This window comes from Spermophilus citellus, assembly GCF_964194105.1.
Source record: "Spermophilus citellus genome assembly, chromosome: 15".
Taxonomy (NCBI): domain Eukaryota; kingdom Metazoa; phylum Chordata; class Mammalia; order Rodentia; family Sciuridae; genus Spermophilus; species Spermophilus citellus.
The window spans coordinates 50,069,527-50,091,096 of NC_138195.1; the positions used below are offsets into that span (position 1 = coordinate 50,069,527).

Below are 21,570 nucleotides of genomic sequence, written 5' to 3' on the forward strand. Positions count from 1 at the left end.
TTTAACTTGGTGTCTGCAAGAGGCATAAAATATAGAAAATGAACCCAGAGGAGTCAAAGGAAGCCAGGCAGTGGGTATCTGTCCAGAGTTTGGTATCTTGGGGCCTTGCCTGAGACATCAGGTGGCCAGCTCAGTTTGGTTCTCTGGTCTCCAGTCAAAGGCCCTCTGCTTTCTCTTTCTAGGTCAGGCCTCAGGCTCTCTCCTTCCACTGCCTGTCCTCACTCCCTCTCTCTGACATTGTCCTTCACTCCTACAGCATGACAATGGGACAGATCTCTGTGACTCTCTCCTGTATTCAAGCTTTCCTTTCATTCTATATGCTCTTATGCCTACTGGACTTTCCTCTGAATTCTCACAGAAATGAACAAGCCTAAAACCCAGCTGTGCCTACGCTGCTTTCTTCCACAGCCCATCCCTCCACTCTGAAAGTCTCTTCTTGTGAGTGGAATCACTGTCCTCCATCACTGGGAAGGACACTCACATCCTCACAGTCTGTTTTACATCTGCAGTGACTCCTCCTTCCTATTGTTCTTCAAGATTCCTGACTTCCTCCTGGGTAATCACAGTTCCCAACTATGTCTCTGCATCCTCTTCTTCTCTATTCTAAACAATGCTTCACAGGGCTGCCAGATCCATCTTCCTAAAGCACAGGTCCAATCTCATCATTCTCTTGGCTCTGAAAACTTCTGTACCTCCCCAGTGCCTACTGAATTATCCACAGCTTTCTAACTCATAAACCCATGAAATTATTTACAGTTTCCTAACTCAAAAAAAGAGAAGATAAATTCCTTAAAGTCCAACCCAAATTTCAGCCTCATCTTCTCCTTGCTGTCACACACACCCTATATTCTACCCAAATTATACTTGTTCCTGTCCCTTAAACACATTCCCTGTACTTCCGCCTCCTTACTTCTATTCTTCTCTCTGATGCAGGTCAAGACTTCTCTGTCTCCTCCTGCTGAAATCTTGTGCATTTTTTCAAAGCATCACTCACACCTACTCTCCTCTTTCTGCTCCCAGTGAGAACCTTCACCAATTGCATTTCTTTTGCAGTCTTTAGTAAACATTCTGAAGCAGAGTTACACACTGACAGAGGAAGTCACTAGGACCAGCAATGTGCTTTATGTCCCCCCATCCCACCATCTCCCAGCAGTGCCTTCCATGCAGAGACTGGGCACACGAAAGATGCTTACCAAATGTTTGTGGAACTGGACTGACCAGTGGAACCAGTAATGAGAATCAGATGAATGCAGAGCATATAAAAGGAAAGGGAACAAGAGAGGAACCATAATACCAAGGCTCAAATTTTTCCCAGACAATGAGACATGCAGAAGCTCCATCTTAAAGAGAGCCAGCACTGATCTTGGAGCTCACAGGGATTTATATTTTGCTTTGTTTTTTTTTCCCACCTAGTTTTATAAGTCACCCCTCTTGGTTTGACTTCTCTACTTACCAACTTCAACCCATTCATTTTAAATACAGACGGTCCCTGACTTAATGATGTTTCAACTTAGAATTCTTCAACTTTACGATGGTGTAAGGAGAGCAGAAATCACACTTCAAATTGTGCATTTGGATCTTTTCCTGGACTAGCAGTTTGCAGGACAATTCTCTCCCTTGGTGATGAGCAGTGACAGTGAGCTGAGGCTCCCAGTCAGCCACACCAACATAAGCAGAGAAAGCAGACACTCCACAGTGTGCCATGTTGCTAAGCTATAGTGTTGGATAGGTGAGGTGTATTAAATGCATTTTTCACTTAAGGTATTTCCAACTGAAGATGGGTTTATTGGGATATCACTTCATTATTGAGGAGCATCTGCATGCTCTCAATAGCATCAAGGAAACCTTTGCCTCTTACAAATTTCCATGCCAAGTTATAGACAATTCTGCTTCTGATTTTTCCTGTCAAGTACTACAAGGAAGACTGCAGGGTTGTGCTGACCAGATTCCTGTCTCCAACCTCAGTTGATCCTCTTCAACTCAAGGGGATCAGGACTGAATTGTTTACTGTCTTCCCCAGGACCGTTCCTTCTCATGCACTCTGTTTACTTAATGCTTCCATATCCACCCAGTAGCCAACCTCCACACTGATTCCCAACTCCTAATTCAAGCTCATTCATGCTTCCTTCCCATCTGACTAGCTTCACTGACTATGTTTTCTATACTTCTAATTCATCTCCAGTTCTTCCCTACTGACATCACTGAGGCTGTCCCACCTCTTTTAGTCACTATAACGTCTTCCTATGGAGTTCATGCCCGTCTCTTCCTATCCTTAGTCATGCTTATATTTTCACCTGCTACCTTTTTTAAAGATGGCTTTAATCACCTCCTTCCTATAAATCTTTGATGAAACCCTCAAATCTAAATTCTTAGCAAAGCATCAAGTCTGGACTCTAGGCCTTAGCTGTTCAATATGGTAGCCATTAGCCCTCCGTAACTATTTAAGTTTATTAAAATTAAATTTTAAAAAATTCAGTTCCTCAGCCACATTAGCCATATCTCAAATGCTCAACAGCCATATGCATTCAACCCATCTACAGTTGTCACATTTTAGAAACCTTCTCAAGGCCTCAAAATATGTAAAACGAGGACCCCACTGAGCTCCTCTATTTCTAGCCTGGTCCTTCTCTCATTGCACTCTCATTATTTATGGGGATGCCTCTTCCACTCCTCCGTCCCTCAAGGAAAGTGAGGAGCTGAATCTAAGACATTTTTGTCTCCTAAGACTTTATAGCGATTGATTCATGGGGACATCCATTTATTCCCCTTTCTTTCCCTTAAGAGTTACCTTTACTAGAAGGAAGCAGAAATAAGGTATAAGATGCTCTTTTCACATTTTGATATAAATGAAGAATGAGAAACTCCATCACGTGCCCTGTCTTTTCAGGTATGGACTCCAGTGGCTCCCGAGAATGGACTCTTCTGTTGCTACCCTCCCTTCCAAGAGCAGTCTGAGTTCTTATCTTTTAGAACCACAGGGAAATAGTCTGGCAAGAGCCACCGTTGTACCAGCTGATTTAAATTGAAATGTTTTCCCCAGATAAATGCGTGCTAAATAATACACCAGCTCTCCAGCCAAAGGGAAGTGACAGGCACTCTGTAAATAAAGGCACTTAGTTGCTGGTAAAGAGCTGTAAAGTGGTTCTGAGCTGATGTTTGCTGACCAGCAAGAAGTGGCTTCACCTGCTTTATATAATTGTCACTGCAGTTTTGCCTGCTGTATATTAAAACTGCATCTCATAGACCCAAATGTCACATCGGATATACCATCCAGCAAGGGGTATGCTGCCTTTTTCCGTAATTGTTTTTGACAACCAGCCATCACATCTCCTCTCTTTTCAGAAAGTGTCTGGTCCAGAATCCCTAGGCTGGGTCAGTTCTGACACCATGTGGGTTAGAAAAGCGACACCAAAAGAGAATGTGAAAAGAAAAGCGAAGAGAAAAGAGAGACCTAATAACAAACAGTGGCAAATGCCTGGGCTTGGATCCCAATGGAGCCTCTACTTCCTCAATGTCAAGACACACTTTTCATGTTCAATTGCATCGTATTCAAAAAACCTGCCATGAGGTTGAAGGAATATTCTGACCCAAAAACACATTTGTCCCGAGTCCACAATTTTATCCTACTGGGTTCAGGAGAAACAGTAAACATAGCTCTTGGGACAAAGTTGAGGATAGGATTTCACAGAAAACAAAATAATAAAAGTTGGGGTGGCAATGGTGAGAAATCTATGTAGTTATCCTCAAGGAGAGCTCGATTTGTTCCCGCAAATGAAAAGAGTAACATGGAATCCTTTCTGTTCTCTATAATTTCAACCCCCTTGGAGCTTGGTCATGCCAAATGCCCAGATGATGAAAAAAGTATCAGAAGCCAGTGGGTGCTCCTGTTAGTCAAAAGGGTCCCAAAGAGGAAGAGTGGCAAGGAGACCCAGCTTGTCCATCCAGCCCATGCGTTGAGAGGAAACCAGGGATCTGGGTGCTGGGCCAGTGATGAGAGTCGAGCACTGGGTCAGGGTGACTTCTCTGTGTTGACAGTTGCTACCAGACCTCGGCCTTTGGAAAGTCAAATAGTAACCAGAGGATACTGTTAAAAACCAAGGACAGGACAGGGGCAGACAGGGGCACAACACAAGGGGAAATGCCAGGTTGGTGTCTGACAGTTTCAACATTGTATCCTGGAAAGCAGAGCAGAGTGTGGGCTCCTAGGAGGCGTGTGCTCCACTCTACCAAGACCCGGAAGCCAGGCAAAGTATGGCAGGGCGTGGAACCCACCCTCTGCCTTCTTTCACTGTGCACATCTCAGTCCACTTAGACCACAATACCAAACACCATACACTTGGCAGTTTATAGACCATACATTGATTTCTCAGTTTTGGAGACTGGGAAGTCCATGATCAAAGCATCAGCAGGTTTGGTGTCTGGTGAGAGCCTACTTTCTGATTCATAAATGGCACCTTCTCACTGTGTCCTCACATGGTAGAAGGGTTGTGGGGCCTTTCTCTGACCTGTTTTGTAAAGGCACTAATTTCATGCACAAGGGCTCCATCCAAATAACCTACTTGCTTCCCAAAGGTTCCCCCCTCCTTACACCATCACATTTCAACAAACAAATTTTGAGGGCACACAAACCTTCAGCAGTGTGTGCATGTGCATACACAAAATAAAGAGTAAATTTTATTTTTGGAGTAAGGCCTTTCTCCTTCCTCCATATCTCCTCTGCCTAAACCTATTTTTCTTGTTTATGTTAAAAAGAATAAACAAGGCTTTTGAGCATTGGAGAAGGGAAACATTCTTACTGGTTTGGCTATTATATAGGATTTGAGAGGTGGGCAATTGTTTAAGAGAGCTTGGAGGAATGCCTATGTTAGATGCATATGCAACTAAATTATACACTGAGATTCTCATCCCTGGACCTTGAAAATCATGATGACTGCACTGGGAGCACCCAGGCATGCTGGGAAAAGGGATGTTTTCCAGCCCACCCCTGCTTCCTCCGTTTCCACCCAAAAGGACAATTGCTGCTTCCACTTTTTTCCATTCCTTCTGTTGGTTCCTCTCTGGGGGAGGGGGCATGCCAGAGAGAGCTGTCAGCATGTCATTGCACCAGGTTTGTTACAAGGAATATTTGCTGTGCTTTAGAGCAGCACACGAGTCTCTTGGGGATCTTATTAGAATGCAGATTCCAACAGGCAGATCTGGTGTAGGCCATGAGATTGTGATTCTTCAACAAGCTCCCCCAGTTGGTATTATATCAGGAGAATAGAAGAAAATTAGATGTTGATACAATTGTTAGAAGGCCAGAGAAACCAAAGTCAAAGAGGCCACCATTTGAACTTGGCAACACCAAAATGGAAGCTTCTTCTGAGCTTGACCAGAAGCTGCTGTGAATCTCAAGACCCTCAGGCAACTCCCCCCACCTCTTTCCTCAACCTCTGGCTGCAAAGCTATTGGTTCTCAGGAAGCTCCCCTGAGAACTGTGTTGATCCCCCAAGTCTGTTCAAGTTCTGGCAAAACCAAGTCCTCTCTTTCTCTTTCACTTTCAAAATCTCACTCCAGGGCCCTTCTTTCACTGATGCTTTCATAGAATCAGTAAAAGGAAGGAGATCTGCAGAGAATAGGTTTCCAGGAACTGTTTTTCCTGGTCTTACTGCAATGGTGACCAGATGTTAGATGGAGGTAGTGATACCAGTTGATAAAATATAATGGAGCACACAGGTCTAGGATGCATGATCAAGCTGAGTTTCCACAAACTCCTGCATGAGGAGCTCTACCCAGCTATCTATAGGGTGGCTCCTAGCCCAGGAGCTGTAGTTCTCATAAGCTTTGTTCCTTTAAATTTCCATCTTAGAATAATAGGATTCAGGCTCCCCATCAGGCAGCCAAAACCACCCATCCAGTAGGCACAGATAAAAACCATCCTATAGTTTACAGCAAGCCTGCACAGAAGACTCACACGGAGGAAAATGCTTTCATGCCAACCTTCCAGATCCTGAGAATCACGATCGTTTGTTATGGGGTTTGGGCTGTGCTGCCTCTCTGAGACTCCTAGATGACATCTTTACTTGTAACCACCTGCCCAGAATCCCAGAGCAAATGACAGGGAAGATTGGGGGCAGAGCAGAAGGCAGATGTATGTCATTCAAGGCTGCTGTGCCTCCTCCAGGAAAATGCATGGGCTGACATGTGTCATCTCTTGCTAAATGACTTTCAGTGCCTGTACAGTCCTCACTCTCCAGAGATCACTGTTCCTTGGTCCACAGAGTCTTAGATGCAGCCCTAACAATGACAATGCTCAACACCCATCTCAGTTCAATGGTAAAAGTATACACTGGGAGGAAGCCCTGGGAATGTGCAGCTGGCATCTTTTCAATGCTTGACATTTGGCCAGTGACCCTGGTCAGAAAGCCACTGTTTAGAAAGGCTGAAGGTGTGGCCATTGAAAGACTCATTTATTATCTAGGAAGGCAACCTAGTGTGCACAGGGGAGATCAGAGCTCCCGCCTGCATCCCAGGATGGCAAGAAGAGGCAGCAGCTGCCCCTTTGAAAGCCATCACTGTGACCACAGGTTTCACTGCCAGGCAGGCGGATGTGAGCCTCTTTGAATTACTGAATGAAGGATATCCCTCTTGCCAGCCCCTGTCCCCCGTAGGCACGGCAGAGAAGTATTACAGGCTGTCCTTACCTTGGGAATTAGCCTGCAAGACCCCGATGCTGTCATCAAACTGCATAGATTTGATGTTGAGTGACGCCAAGATGCATTCCTTGTCCTGCAGCGAAGTATCATCAATATTATTCTGATTGGCTGACAGGATAACACACATGTCACAGAGGTTGATGTTGACAGCCCTTAAATCAGCCCGACTTAATGGCGTACCCTTTGGCATAGAGGAAAGAAAAAGAGAGAGAAGCAAAAGTGAGACCAAGGGAGAAGAGGGAAGGAGAGAAAAAATAAAAACAAATTAAAGATTGAGCCAGAGCTTTGGGAAATTATTTAACAAGTATCTTTTTTATGCCCTGACATTAAGCTGGCCTAACTACATTTCTGGGAATAGGGGCTGTGTGCTAATCTAAAGGGTAGTCGGTGCTGATGGCAGCATTTCAGCCTGCCTCCCAATACTCAATCAAGCTATTACTAACAAATGCACGAGAGAAATAATGCCTGGGTCTACATCTTCTTCCTGTCTGGAAATTGTCTTGATTTAAGTAACTGTCCTGTGGCAACCTCTGGCTTTTAGAATGCAATGGTGGGGGGAATATATGGGGGGGGGTCAAATGCCTGTTTATTTAATAGCAGGTCATTTCTGTCTCAGGCTAAAGACAGCAGTTCTAACTAGAATTTTCAATGCAGCCAAAAGGAAATCTCAGTGAGTTGGGTGTGATGAGGTGCTCTGCTCGACTGAAGCTCTGCTACGTACCGGAGGGAGTGGGATTAATGTGCGTCTTGCAAAGGGGAGATAGAAGAGAGGAAGCCTGAGGTCATATAATTTTATTCTTTTTAGCAAGGAAAAAAACCCAGGAAATCACCTAATTATCTAACAACAGGAAAGGTTAAAAATAGTATTGGACATGTTTACCAAGGAAGAGTACGCAGCAAGTAAAGAGAGGGAGCTTGCTCTCCAGGTAGTGATCATTTTTTGGAAAAAAAATCTCAAAGATGGAGGAGGAAGTGGGGGAAAAAGTTCTAGAAGCATTCAAAAAGTGTAGCTTCATTTATGTAAAAAAAAAACCTCCAAATAAAATTATATATTTATAAATACATTTATAAATATATGTAAATTCAAAGAGAAAACTCAGGAAAAATATACACAAACTAATAACAGTAATTACCTCTGGGGAGGGAAAAAAGATGGAGGGGTGAAAGGGAAAGTTTGCCTTTGACTTTATATACGTCTGTGTTGTTTGAATATTTTATAGCAAGAACATATTTGTATATTACTGGTATAATTAAAAATAAATAAGCCAGTAAACAGATTTTTAAAAAAGATCCCAGAATAACATAAGACAGTGGTGGGGTTGAGAAGGAACAGATCTAGAAGGTAAAGGTGGATTGGGAGGACTGGGGGGCAACCAAGGCAAAACAAAAAGGAGAGGGCCATGATCTCCACATGCTCTGTGTCCTCCAGAGGTGCCACAGCAAAACTCACTGGGCCAGCCCATATCGGAGCTCCACAGCAGCCATGGAGCACCATTTTGGGGTTCCTATCCAGCTATCAGCCTCGTTGTTCTTCCAGACTGAGTCTAGAGTCTGCCTTGCCAACACGGAGACCCCAGTTGCCCTCAAATCACTGCCTGCATAGGGCAAGGGCTTGCCTCCTGCTGCATGTATCTGCAGATGTCTTTCTCTTGTCCCCCTTCCTAGAGAAGTGACCTTGAGAAGACAGGACCTGGCTGATGATTGGAACCCATCCTGCTCAGTGATGGTCATGGTTCTGTTCTCAATCGCTCAATTATCACTACAAAGTGGAACCAGGGAGGACAGGCATTTAGTGTCCTGGGTGCTGGAAAGCTAGTGGTTCCAGGCACTGAAACTGAATCTTTTAAGAGAAGGAAAATGCCATCTCCTATGATATCTTTGTGGAAAATAAGTCTTGCCGACTTCCTGTGTCCTTTTGCCAGTGCATAAACTTCAATTGCCTACATACATATTTTTTTAAATTTTCACCTTGTAGGGAATCCAACAGTAATTGTGATATAAGGCAATCCCTGGGAAGTTGTAGACACATGATTCCAAACCACAAGAAATACAAATCACATACACAGAAAACTTCTGTGTTTCTCTAAGCTGGCCCTATATGCAAGGTACTGTTTAAACAGTGTATGTATGTAAGTCCTCATTATGGTCAAGGCCCATTTTGTGCAAATCTACTTTGCTTGGTATACTAAATTTTATATGGTTTGAAAAAGATCTGAAAATATGAGAGCTCATTCATGTGTCCAGAGGCAAGGGAGGAAATGTGTACAAGGGAGCATACAGAAGGAAACACACATACCTAAAACATGCACACACAAATATAAAACATCACACACACACACACACACACACACACATACACACATCCCAGTAAAATAATAACCTTTTTACAAAGATACTCCTAGAGGTCAAGAGACCATGTGGAACAGAATGTGTATGATGATAATCATATAAATATCATATCTAACATATTTCTGAAATTAGCCAAGTATATAAAGTATATGGTTATGTTCCTCTAAGCCTGTGACTTTTTGTTTGTTTATAGTGGACTATCCTTAACTATGTTAGTTCACTAAGGTCATCAATTTGGGGCTCTGCATCTAATGTATGTTTACTGAAGACCTACTGTGCCAGATATTTTGTAAAATGAATAATGGCTTCTAAGGGGCACTTCATATATATATATGTGCTATGTAAGAATACATACTTCTCATGTATTCTTTAATGAAATATATCACTGGATCCTTTCTACCCACATTTCTGAGATTATGGAATCTCAGAAATAATGGACTTCGGCTTCAAAAGTAGAGGAAAATATAGACCTCTTGACATGTAGAGAAATCCATGTTTCACAGGTTTAGAGATATAAACAGAAGAAAAACATTTGGAGGATAAATAATATTTTCATGAATTTGTGATGTGACAACAATTTCAAATACTGGAAAGCAGACTACTTTATAATTTTTTGAAAGTTTGTAGAAAATATATTGATTAGCTTAGGAAGTAGTTATGTGACTTCTAAATCACATATCCCAGATCCTCACACTAAGTCATTTCTTGTAGATTAGGGTCCTAGTGTTTTGCAGTCAAGAATATCAAATGCAGCCAGGCCTAGTGGTGCAGGTCTATAATTCCAGCAACTCAGGAGGCTGAGTCAGGAGGAACTACAAGTTCCAGGCAGCCTCAGCAACTTAGTAAGATCTTGTCTCATAATATAAAAACAAATAAAAAGGATTGGGGATGTAGCACCATGGGTTTAATCATCAGAAAACAAAAACAAAAAACAAAGACTGTATCATGCATACATGTGCACACATACATACACACATGGCCATGAAAAACACTGCTGAGCTTCTGAACATATGGTGGATAGGGGCAGCCCAGGAAAGGGGTTGAACTTCTGTAGAGTAGAAATAAAGAACTCAGTTATGTAGTCTGAAACAGAAGGAGGTATGATCAAGGTTTCTCTAAGCATTAAGTGAAAGGCCAAAATGTCATAAGTGAAATGACATAAATAATTATAAATAATTATAAATTCTTACTGTAAATCACCATGTCTCAGCGCTCTGAGTTGTGTATAGTAGACAAGAGCAACAGAGTGTTTAGACACCTATACGGTTAACACACATGACACCAGCTAAACTCCATCCCTAATGAGGGACTGAACTTAGCTGCATATTCCTTTTAATAAGGTCTCCCAGGGTTTGGCTTTTCCTAGGCAGGGCATAGGGGAAGGGCTGCATCCTCGGGCCCATACCCAGATGAAGAAGCAGAGGAAGAATCAAAGCTACAACGATCATATCCATCTGGGATTTTCTTTTGTGAATAAAAAGAAGAAGGGAAAAAAAATCATCAATAATGCGACCTTGGACTTACAGGCAATATGGACACTTTGGGGAAGTTATGAAGCGTTTCCCATTCCCGCTTGAGGTACTCTATGGAGCCCACAAACACAATGTGCTTGAGCTCATGGTAATGAAAGTTGCTGGCACGGAGTGGCATCACCAGGTTCCGGAGGCCAATCAGGGCTGAGCTGACATCACCAAAGATGCAGACCACAACATGGCCACTCAGGACAGTCATGGCGGCTTCACTTCGAGTCTGCAAAAGTGTTGGAGAGAAGACTTCAGAGTATTGTTGCAAGGAGAGAAAAAAAAATCATTCATGCAAAGTGAACATTGGCTGTGTGCTTACTATGTGGTATTGCTTGGTTTGGGTGTGGTCCCAAGGGCCCACTGTGATGAAAGGCTTGGTTCTAGGTAGTGCTGTTGTGTTAGAGCCCAGCAAGTAGTTCTCAGGTGTGAGGTAGCTCAGGTATGATCCCATTGGGAGCTCTCAGAGGGCCCTTGACTTCCCCTGAAATCAGTGTGAAAGCAGCAAGCCTAGCAACATCCAGACTCTTTTACTCTGCTCGTGTTCCAGATGTAGTCATTGACTTACACTCTCACCATGAGGCACCACCACACACCACCCACCTTCACTAGAGACCAAATGGATGGGGCCACCCAATATTGACACTGAATCTCCAAAACTGTGAGCTAAATGAACATTTTCTCTTTATAAGCTAGCTGTCTCAGGTATTTCCTTGTAGTAATGTCAAACTGACTAATACAGCCATTGGTTTTACTTTATCAAAGTCACATACATGTCATATATACATATATATAATTTGCATATTGTGTACATAATGTATTTATATAATAAATACATGTAAACATGCACCCACACATATCACTATCCTCTTGAAGAAAAGATCTAAGATATGCCATACATAAATGTGAGCAGGAGATATTTCATAATAATCTTCAGGGAGGACATTAAGAAGGAAAAGAACTATTTATTATTTGGAAAGACAAGTCTTAGGTTCCTTGGAATTTTTTATATAATTAGATGCATTTTCAGGTTCTCTTGCTCAGATGATGGCAAAAATAGATATTTTTGTCAGTGTCAGCCAGAGAAATTTGAGTTTTGAGTTCTAGATTTATCAGTGAAGTGTCTTATATGGTCATAACAACTAGGTAGAATGTGATAGCTAAATCCAGGGGGCTGACAACTCTGGCCGGCAGCCTCAGTCTGGTATACCACATGTTACTGTATGTCCAGCGAGCTAAAGGTGATTTTTGTATTTCAAAATGGATGAGAACCAAAATCAAAACAAGAATATGTCATCACATGTGAAGATAATATGAAATCTGAATTTGAATAAAGTTTTATTGGAACACAGCAAAGCTTACACATGTAGGTATTGTCCAGTTACTTTCATGGTACAGCAGTTGACCTGATCAGTTGTGTCAGATCCTACGGCCTGTGAGACCTAAATCATTCATTATATGACCTTTTATAGAAAAAGTGTGCTGTCTTGGGGCTCCCAGGGGGGTTCCTGGAGAGGTTACCTTATACAAAAAAGGACCCCCAAGGAATTAATAAAAGAATCTAAAGAGGGACTGGGGCTGTAACTCAGTGCTAGAGCACTTGTCTAGCATGCTCAAGGTTCTGAGTTCTATTCCCAGTACCACAGCAAAAATAAATAAATAAAGGAAGGAAGGAGTTGTCTAAAGATATTAGTAAGTGCAAGAGGACAGGTCTTATTCCAACTCTACCTCTGTACCAACAAAGGAAACCAATGAAAGAACACCACCTGCAGAGAACCTCAGTTTCCTAGAAAATGTAAATGAGTAGCCACTGCTGACCCTTTTACTCACCAAGCTAGCAAAGAGGATAATACAAGGAGGCCAGTTGTGAGCCCTTCTCTGCCTCTCCCAGTCCAAGGACTCCCATCTTTCCTGCCTTCCTCCCTGTCCACCCACTGCATGCCTGGATGGCCCCATGTGGCTTACAATGCCTTGGGGGAGGCATATTAATGTCCACAGCACATATCAAACTCTGCTTGATTTAATCCCTAGCATTGACCAGTGTATTGATTGTTTAAATGCCAATATTGCAATTCACGACAATGTCAGGGTTATTATAGTAACCCCTAAGGAAAGGAGGAAGCTAGCTTTCATTCTCTGATCGTTAGAATAAAGTAGGGGCTGTCACCATTATTGGTTTCTCTCTGCAACAGGACAGAGAAACCTGAGACACAAACTGTAAGAAATGCCTAATAAACTGTGAACAAAGAGAACCACCTCCCCCAGGGAGCTCACATTCCCTACCACTGCTTCAGGAGAAGACCTGGAGCTGGTTATTGGGCTGCATGGAAGTACAGTGCTTGGATACTGCAGGAAGAGAGTCCACCAGTGTGTGAAAGGCTATGATGGGATTCCTAATTACTTTTAATTGTCCAGCTCATCTGGGAAGCTAGCTGCCCTCAACAAGCCAAAGGATTACAAACTGGGTCCTGGATAGAAGCTAGAAATATAGAATATGGAGGTGAGCTAGGTGTCAGCATGCAGAATGATCCAGGCACAGATACTGACCCAAGGAGCTTAGATCTGGGATCAAAATAATGATTTTCAAATGTGCTGTAGCAACATCAACTGAAAAATTACTAAAAATCCACATCCCTGGACCTTAGCCCTGGAGAATCTGATGCTGCCAAGCTTAAGCCCCACTAGAGGAACTACTCATATGGTTCTCTGTGCATCCTGTTTTCTTCCTGCATTCTTCAATGCCCAACACAAAGCCTCCATAGCCTTAAACTCCTTCCAAGCCCAATCATGGCCTTCCTGGCCACTTAAACACATATGGGTGTTTCTCTTATAGTTTTGAATGGCGTTTTGTGCCTGATATCACTCAGGTTAAATAGGTTGTTCTGATTATATGATCTTCTCTCTAATGAGATGATCATTTCCTCAAGATTGTGACCATCTCATATATATTTTATCTCCAAAGTCATTTGTGTCCTACACCCAATGAGTAGATACCACCACAAAGCACCTTCACATAGGTGGCCCTTCTGTTATTCTCATCTACTTCAGGGTTACTTTAGAGAAGGCTCCTTTGATCATACTGTCTAAATAGTATTTCTAAGTCCATTTACAGCTCAGGATCTTGCTTTATTGTCTTCATAGCACTTTATTAATATCTGAAATAATATCATGCACTTGTTTGTCTATTTGGTGGTCTTCTCTTTGCCCCACTAGAATACAAGCTCTATATATTATAACTTCAGAAAAAGAAAGTGATTAATACATAATAGGCTTGCTATAAATGTTCTGCTAAGTGGTGTTATTTTTCAAATAAACTCATCTCCCTCAACTCTTTTTCTTGAGTAGGGGATGTTGATCAGATGTCAGTTAACATAGAGTGCTTAGAAAAATCTAGGCAAATTATTAAAACCCTGGATTCCAGATTGAGCATCCAGCCTAGGATTTGCTACAGGTGGGTAACACCAGGCTGACTTTAGACCAGCAAGGTAAAGTGTGGTGGAGACAACACCAGACAGTAAATGTACAAGCAGCTTTGTGGTTAGAGCCATTTTCTCCTGGTGACCTACACAATGGCTGTTTACTGAGAATTTTGACTTTCATGATTTGGCACCTCCAAGACAGCCTCTAGTGTGAAGTTGTATTGGCTCTTACTGCTCACTTATAATTAAGTTGAGAAAACACACACTAGACAAAACACAGGAAAAATCTAGTGAATTAGAGCCCACAGCCATTCTGAGGACCTAGAATAGCCCTTGTGAAGAAAAGTTGGCCCTGACGTCAGAAATGACAGGATTTTTTTTTTTTTTGTCTGACAAAGGAGGGGTCCCACAGCAATCCAGGGATTAGCAGCACTGGGAGGAAAGAACCTCTCTTTCTGATCTTCTTGTTATTAATCCATTTTTCATGGATTAGCAAGACAATCAACTCTAGGAAAGCCAATGTGGGCATTAAACCTAAAGCTATTAATAGGGCAAATGCCAAGAGTAGAATGGATGGCTATCTATGCTGACAATCTGGGCCAGAACAGAAGCAGCCCATTCTTGCTATGGAAGTGCTCATGAGCCATCCATGAAGCAGGACTCTGAGCCCAGCCTCCCCAAAGTGGACCATGGTTCTGCACTGTCACCAGCAAATGCACTTGCCCATGTGCATCAAGTGCTAAGGAGGAACACCAATTGCATAGCTTTTATCTTCAAGGGTATAAACATGGTTGTGAACAATAACCACACGGGCAAGATTAAGATCTATTATGGCATTTAAAAATAATAATGATAATAATAATAACAGATAGAACAACAGGTCACTTTGTACAGTCATATGTCATCTTCATGACCCTCTGAGTTAGGGTCATTCTTACCTCATCTTCTTACAGATGAGAAAACTGAAGTGCAGAGAGCCATGTGACTTGCCCTGAGCCAGATAGTTACTAGATGGCACAGGCAGCCTCTGACCTCAGAAATGATGCACATCTTGCCTCCAATGATACCTTGCCCTCAGCACATGATCACCACTATTATAATGAGCTAATAAACATTCAGAGACTGAAGAGTCCTGCTCTTGCTTGTGTTCTGATTAGTGGTCTAGCTGCTTCAGTCTCTGCTTGGAATTGGACTCATCGAAACTCATTAAGACCAGCGACTGTGTCATTCTATTATCTGGTTAGAAGGAGCTCATTCCCTATTAAGTATAGTACCAAGCAGATGTGATGACCTGGGTTTCACAGTCCCTCACTCACCAGGATGACTTTCTCAATCTCCTTGGGTGCGCACCAGTGAAACATCCCTGTAGAGTCGTACTTCTTCACGTTGGAGTCCATGTTGTCAATCTGATCATTGCCAGGAATTAACAAGGGGTCATGCCTGGGGAGAAAAGGACAGGAAAACCTAAGTGGAAAGGGTGATAAATTATAAATGGAGAGTGTCCCCTAAGTTACATCTCAGAGGAGATAAAAGATGTGGAGGAAGTGGTTGTCACTGACAGCCATCCTCTTGCGGGCAGAACCTGTCCCTTGAAAGACAACTGCCTCAAATCACCACCACCCATCTCAAAGTGCAGTCAGGTGATAATTTGTCAGGTAATAATTCCGTCTTTCTCCTGCACCTCGACTCTTAAATAAACTTCAGGCCATTTTGTGGATTTGGCTACCCTTTCTAGGGCCACTGCACCCCTCATTCTTTCTTTTTACCAGCTATAAATTTCCCCACCATGTGCATCCCCACCTGTACTCCAAAGGGTTGCTATTAGCATCGGCAATGAAGAGGAAGGAATAGGAATAGAGCCTCATGCTGACTGACTGGCATGAGGATGGAAAGCCAATTACTTGCTCTTTCTGACTACAACTTCTGACATGATGCTCTTCGCAGTAAAAGCTTTAACAGGCTGCACTTTAAATATTTTAGCAATTTGCCCAATCAGATTTTGCTCTCTCGGGCTGAAGCCCTTTAAAGATTCAGCAGCATGTCACTTCAGAGCAGATTGACTACCAAATGCCCACATCTGGAATACATGATTTCAATACTAAACAACACCCTCGCTCCATGCCTTGACAACTGTATTTGCACTCACTGTCCAATGATGGTCCCCGCCCCCACTCCCACCTCTTTTTCCCAGTGCAGCATCCCTTGGATGAATGCCTCAAGCTAAGGTGCATTGTAATGAACTTGTTTCAGATTCTCAAGGCTCCATTCAACCTCTCTTCCCTAGTTTGCAGAAGGAAAAGGGGAATATTCCTACAGAGGCTGCCCCTCCAGTGGGTTGCCAGAGCCTCCTTGACAATGTTAAGAATCACAGGAAAATCAGGCAGTGTAGTAGGCTTGCAGCATGAGAAATAAGCCCCGCATCTTGGGTCCCAGTCCTTGCCCATGATTCTACTCTGATAGCAATTCAGCATCTCGGTATGGAAATCATCATTGGTTTCTACGACACAGACCACATAGAATTAAGACACTGTCCTTTCAGTGAAATTATCTTCCTGAGTCATATTATCCACCCAAGATAAAAAAATTTTAAATGTAAAATGATTTTGCCTTTAAAATTATCTATTTCAAGCATCAAAGGATAATCTTTATTCATATTTTAGTGTCTCTCTATTGGAAATCTCTGATTCTTTCTCAATAACATGTCTAGAATATAGAGATTGAGGCAGCAATCTGTATCTGGTCTAAAGAACTGGCACAAAGCTCTTTAATACCTACCCACCCTGGCCCTCCCAATATGCTTCTCATCCCCACATAAGATGCGAAAACCCTCTTACTATATTTACTAATTCCTGAGAATTTGCTTTTAGGCTACACTAAATGACAAATACCACATGAGGCAGTCCTGCAATGAACATGCTAGATGACTACAGCAACTGTAATATCCAATCTTCCAAGGAGTGGAACAATCCAGTTCAGAGGAGCATCTCAATGGCCAGGTTGTTGGGAGGTCTTGAGGTGTTGTAAACAACCGCTTTTCAAACTGAGCTGAGTAAAAAATGCTAAAATAAAAAGGCAGTTGCTGATAAGGACTGATCACAGATCAGGTTGAAAACGAAATCTGAGGGTTTTTCATTTTATCCTTGAAAAATCTTTAATAGTGCCATTTGTGTCAGGTTATGGGACAGGCAGGTAGAGAGCAGCTCCCCCAGAGAAGAGGGTGGAGAAAATGAACCCTTCCCAAAGCTTGAAGAACAGATTCCAATTACAAGAGAATCTTAATAAGTTTGCCTCAAAGATAAAGTACCAGGTTCAAATTATCTTGCCCTATTTATTGGCTGGGTAGAAAGTATTATCTTAAGAAGGTGTGAGACCTGCCCCAGTGCATCATGGTTTGAGAGATACCTGGACTAGGTTCACATAATATCAATAATAAAGACAATGATACAGAAAGTGAACAAAAATTTCTTTCAAAAAATAGATTCCTTAGGAGAGAGGAGATGCATTTTTGTTTGGTTCAATTGGTTCTTTCTAGAAAGGAGTCATTCCTTGGTCACAGTGGCCTGTAACCTTCATCTTAGAAAAGTAGTGAGAAAAACCTGACAGTTGATTGACTCTCATGAGAGGACAAAAAGACAGTGAATGCCAAACTTCATTAGTTGGGGTGGAGGTTTGGGGGAACCAGGTAAAATTTGACATTACAGGGCTACAAGCCACAATTTGCACTGGAACATCCAGAAGCATCCAGTAAGTCACAGAGGTACTCTAGGCTGCAATCTATCCTCCCCGCCAATCTCTCAGCCTGGCCTGGATACTTTGAATATACATCATCCAGGATTTCCCCCAGTGGACTTGATCTGAGAAACATCAAAAAACTCCCTGAACATAGATATTTCCTTTTCACACCAGCCATAGCACCTGGAATTCTAACTTTGTTTTCTTTAATCAGCAAAGTAATCAATAAACATGAATCCCCTATTCTGAGCCAGGAATGGAAGATGCAGTAAGGGTTAAGACAGAGGCCCTAGTCAAAGGCGGGTTCACAATACAGCAAGAGAAAAAAGACATAAATCAAAAATTATTAAGATATGCCGTGGCAAGTTCTATCACAAAGTAACCTCCAAGATATGACAGTGTCAAGAAAGAAGCTGTTTGTTACCTGGTTTTTGAGAAGCATCAAGGAAGGTTTCTCAAAGAAGGTAGCATTTGATCTGTGCTTTGAAAGGTGAGGAGGAAACTGCATACTTTGGTGTTAATCTACCAGTAGCTGTTAGGACTAGGGTTAGATATTGCCTAACCTAAGGAATAAAAGACTCAGGTATATCAAATTAGAAATCTTTCAAAGGTGAAGTGATTTGTTTCCCAAGCAAGTGGTTTTCTGTCATTTGAGATGTTGCAGAAGAGCTAGGGATATTGTGGGCATTTAATTACAAATGTTGGGTGAGCCTAGAAGATCTTTCGAGTCTGAAGTAGTGTGCTCTTGTTGGGCAGAGAAATAGAAGGATTTTGCACATAATCGACCACTGCCGAGCAGCAAAAAACCAGAAGGCACTGACTAGGAGATGAAAGGTTGTTGGAATGAAGATGTGCAATAAGATGCATTGAAGATTGTTTGCTTTATCGTTCCATAAAAGGCGAATAATGCCCTACATTCATTGGATTCCTCTCTCTGGGAGGGAGCTTGGAAAGTGGTTTGTTCCAGCCACATAAGAATCCGTGATTACTTAGGGCCAAGCAGGATACGTTTCTTTACCATGTCTGTTCCTGTAGTAACTACAAGTGCCTTACATTGACTTATGCTACAGAGAGATCCCTAGCATAGGTGGGGACTAACGAGTCAGCTGCCTCCAGGGATTTCTGCTTCTGAATCAAGGATTCTGGAGTTTATATTCATAGAAGAAAGCCCAAGCATTTGCCATTCGGCATACCAAGTAATGTTGCTGTGGTCAGGGGAGGCCAGGAGGAATCAGGCAGTTGCTGCACATGGGAAGAAGGATCACAGACCTCTGAATGAGGCATTCCAATATCTATGGGTCCCAGGATGCCAAGGAGAAACACTTCCAGAGACTACCAGGCAAATCCCCCAAGACTACTTGGTTGCAACTGAGGACCAATACTAGATATTGCCTTTTACGTCATAATGACTTTATTTCTTCAACTCACATAGTAATCCCCAACTCCTCTAAAATGCACCATAAGTAATTCGTAACTCATTTGTCACTTTTGACTTCTCCAAAGTGCTGCCTTATTTTAGAATAATAGAAATTCTCTAAAGCGAGTTATAGCTGCCTCATCATTATTATGGGCTGAATTGTGTCCTCTGCCACAATTTGTATGTTGAAGTTTTAACCCTCAGGACCCCAGAATGTGATTGTGTACTGCAATCTAATCTTGAAAAAGTAAGAGGAGGTCAGTGAGGTGGGCCAATATGATCAGAGTCCTTTTAAAAAGAGGGACTTTGGACAGACATGTATAGAGGAAAGGTCATGTAAAGGTATGGGGAGAAGATAGATCTCTACAAGTCAAAGAGAAAGGCCTGGGACAGAGCCTTCCCTCATGAACCTCAGAAGAATCAACCCTGCAAAGACCTTGACCTTGGGATTCCAGCCTCCAGAAATGTGAAAAAGTTAATTCCTATTGTTTAAAACAGTAGGTCTGTGGTACTTTGTTACAGCATTCCCAGAAAATTAACACAATTTTCTACTTTGCAGAAAAACAGACACCATATACCAGATAGCCCTCGGATGATGGTTCCTGTAGCCCTTCTTAACCTCAGGTCCTACTTGTTCACGTACGGGAGAAACACAAACTACCATCATTTTAGGAACGCATGAAATGATGTCAGAGATACACAGTATCTTCCTTAAAGAGTTTGGACAATGTCCCTGCCCTCCCCAGGAGTGTCCTTAAGCCCCAACTTATGTACATAATTGATTCAATTTGAAGAATACATGAGTAAAGACAGATCATGCATGTAGCATAGAACTTGAAAGAGCATGTCTTAAAGAAGTAGGTATTAGGGCTGGGGTTGTGGCTCAGTGGTAGAGCACTTGCCTAGCATGTTTGAGGCATTGGGTTCCATTCTCAGGACTGCATATAAATAAATACAAAATAAATAAAGGTCCATTGACAACTAAAAATATTTTTTAAAAAAGTAGGTATTATTATTGTTGTTGTTGATATTATTATTTATATTTAGCTTATGACTCATTCATGTATTTATAGTTCTGACTGGTGAAAGGAAGCAAGCAAAATAGAGAAGTTCAATAATTAAGATTTAATTAAGAGTTCCTACTATGACTTCTGGCTGCTACTATGGCTAGTATGATAAAGAGAACCATGAGTTGAACCCTGACAAATGTTGCTGTGCTAAAACTTACATTTTGTAATTTGCTTTTCCAGTAACAGTGTAGACAATTTCTGTTGTTATCTACCCATGTATATGGATGGGAATCAGTGGGTAAGTAACACTGCTCAGGTGACACACAAGGTGAGCAAAGGCAAGGCCTCCAACGGGAGAGGCTGCTGCACCACTCTACACCCTTTCACCTGTAAGAGGGGCGAAGTCTCCTTGCTTGTCCATTGGAGAACCCCAAGTCACAGCGTAATAAGCTAAAAAGAGGAAAACCAGCCTTATGGGCATTTATGAAGTTCACTGCTTGCACCTGATGAAAAAATCAGTGGAAGATTACGCCAGGAGCCCTTGTCAGGATAAGGGGAAAAGGAGAGTTTCAAAAATCAATTAAAACTGGGCAAGTCCCTGTCATGTGCCAAACATCTAAAGTTTAGGAATACTACCCCCCTCCCCGCTTTATAACAACTGAGAAGCCCCAGTGAGTTAAATTTTTTATATCTATGCTCCTTGCATCTCGGCTCCCATCTCCAAAGTCTGCAGCTAGAAATTAAGCATGCCTGACTTCCTTGTTTAGAGGTTTGCCACTTGCCATCAATTAATCTCAGGAAGTGAACTAAATGCCCTGCTACAGCAGAAACACAAAAAGCTTGCCTGGAAGACAACAGCCTAAAGCTAAACCACAAATCCCTTTCCCAGCAAACCTGCTGTGAGGAAGGCAGTATTATATTTTAAAGAGGTTCCCCTTACAGGCAAGTACAGCAAATCCCAGTTGTGTGGCCCCAGGTTCAATGCTGGACTTCAGAAATTTACACTCAAATAAAAGTAACCAACCAACCAGAGTTATGAAAGAAGAAAGCTACACAGTGGTTTGAGAACTGCGACCATTGCCCTGCTTGGTTTTTGAGACTGACCTCATGCTTCATTACACAATAAGGCCATTTCTGTCATTGTGAGAATCCCACCCAGAAGGAGGCCAACCCTGGTCTCTCTAGGAAATGGGAAGCTTTATAAAATGTAGGGGAATTTATCATTCCTCTGCAGGTCTTTATTTAAGTGGCCAATACTAATTTTACTGAGCATCTATTATATCAAAAGCCAATATCCTCAAAAACACAGATAGGAGCTAATTCCTTTCCTCAGGACTCCTATAAAAGTGTGAGATGTTCCTTCAGAGATAAGAAGTACTGTGCTGTCTCATCCATTAGGTGTGAGTTTTTTTTAAGGCAGGGATCTTG

At 42.2% G+C, this 21,570-nt stretch overlaps 1 protein-coding gene across 7 annotated transcripts in view; it reads right to left on the reverse strand.

Annotated features, from left to right (window-relative positions):
- Positions 1-21,570, reverse strand: part of KCNMA1 (potassium calcium-activated channel subfamily M alpha 1) — a 705,800-nt gene that overhangs the window by 55,398 nt on the left and 628,832 nt on the right. For all 7 annotated transcript variants that reach the window (XM_081267518.1, XM_081267514.1, XM_081267517.1 and 4 more), the window contains 3 exons: positions 15,300-15,423; positions 10,569-10,793; positions 6,684-6,876 (listed from right to left, as the gene is read on the reverse strand). In XM_081267518.1, coding sequence (XP_081123644.1) covers positions 6,684-6,876; positions 10,569-10,793; positions 15,300-15,423 — 542 coding nt within the window. The remainder of the gene's footprint in view (positions 1-6,683; positions 6,877-10,568; positions 10,794-15,299; positions 15,424-21,570) is intronic.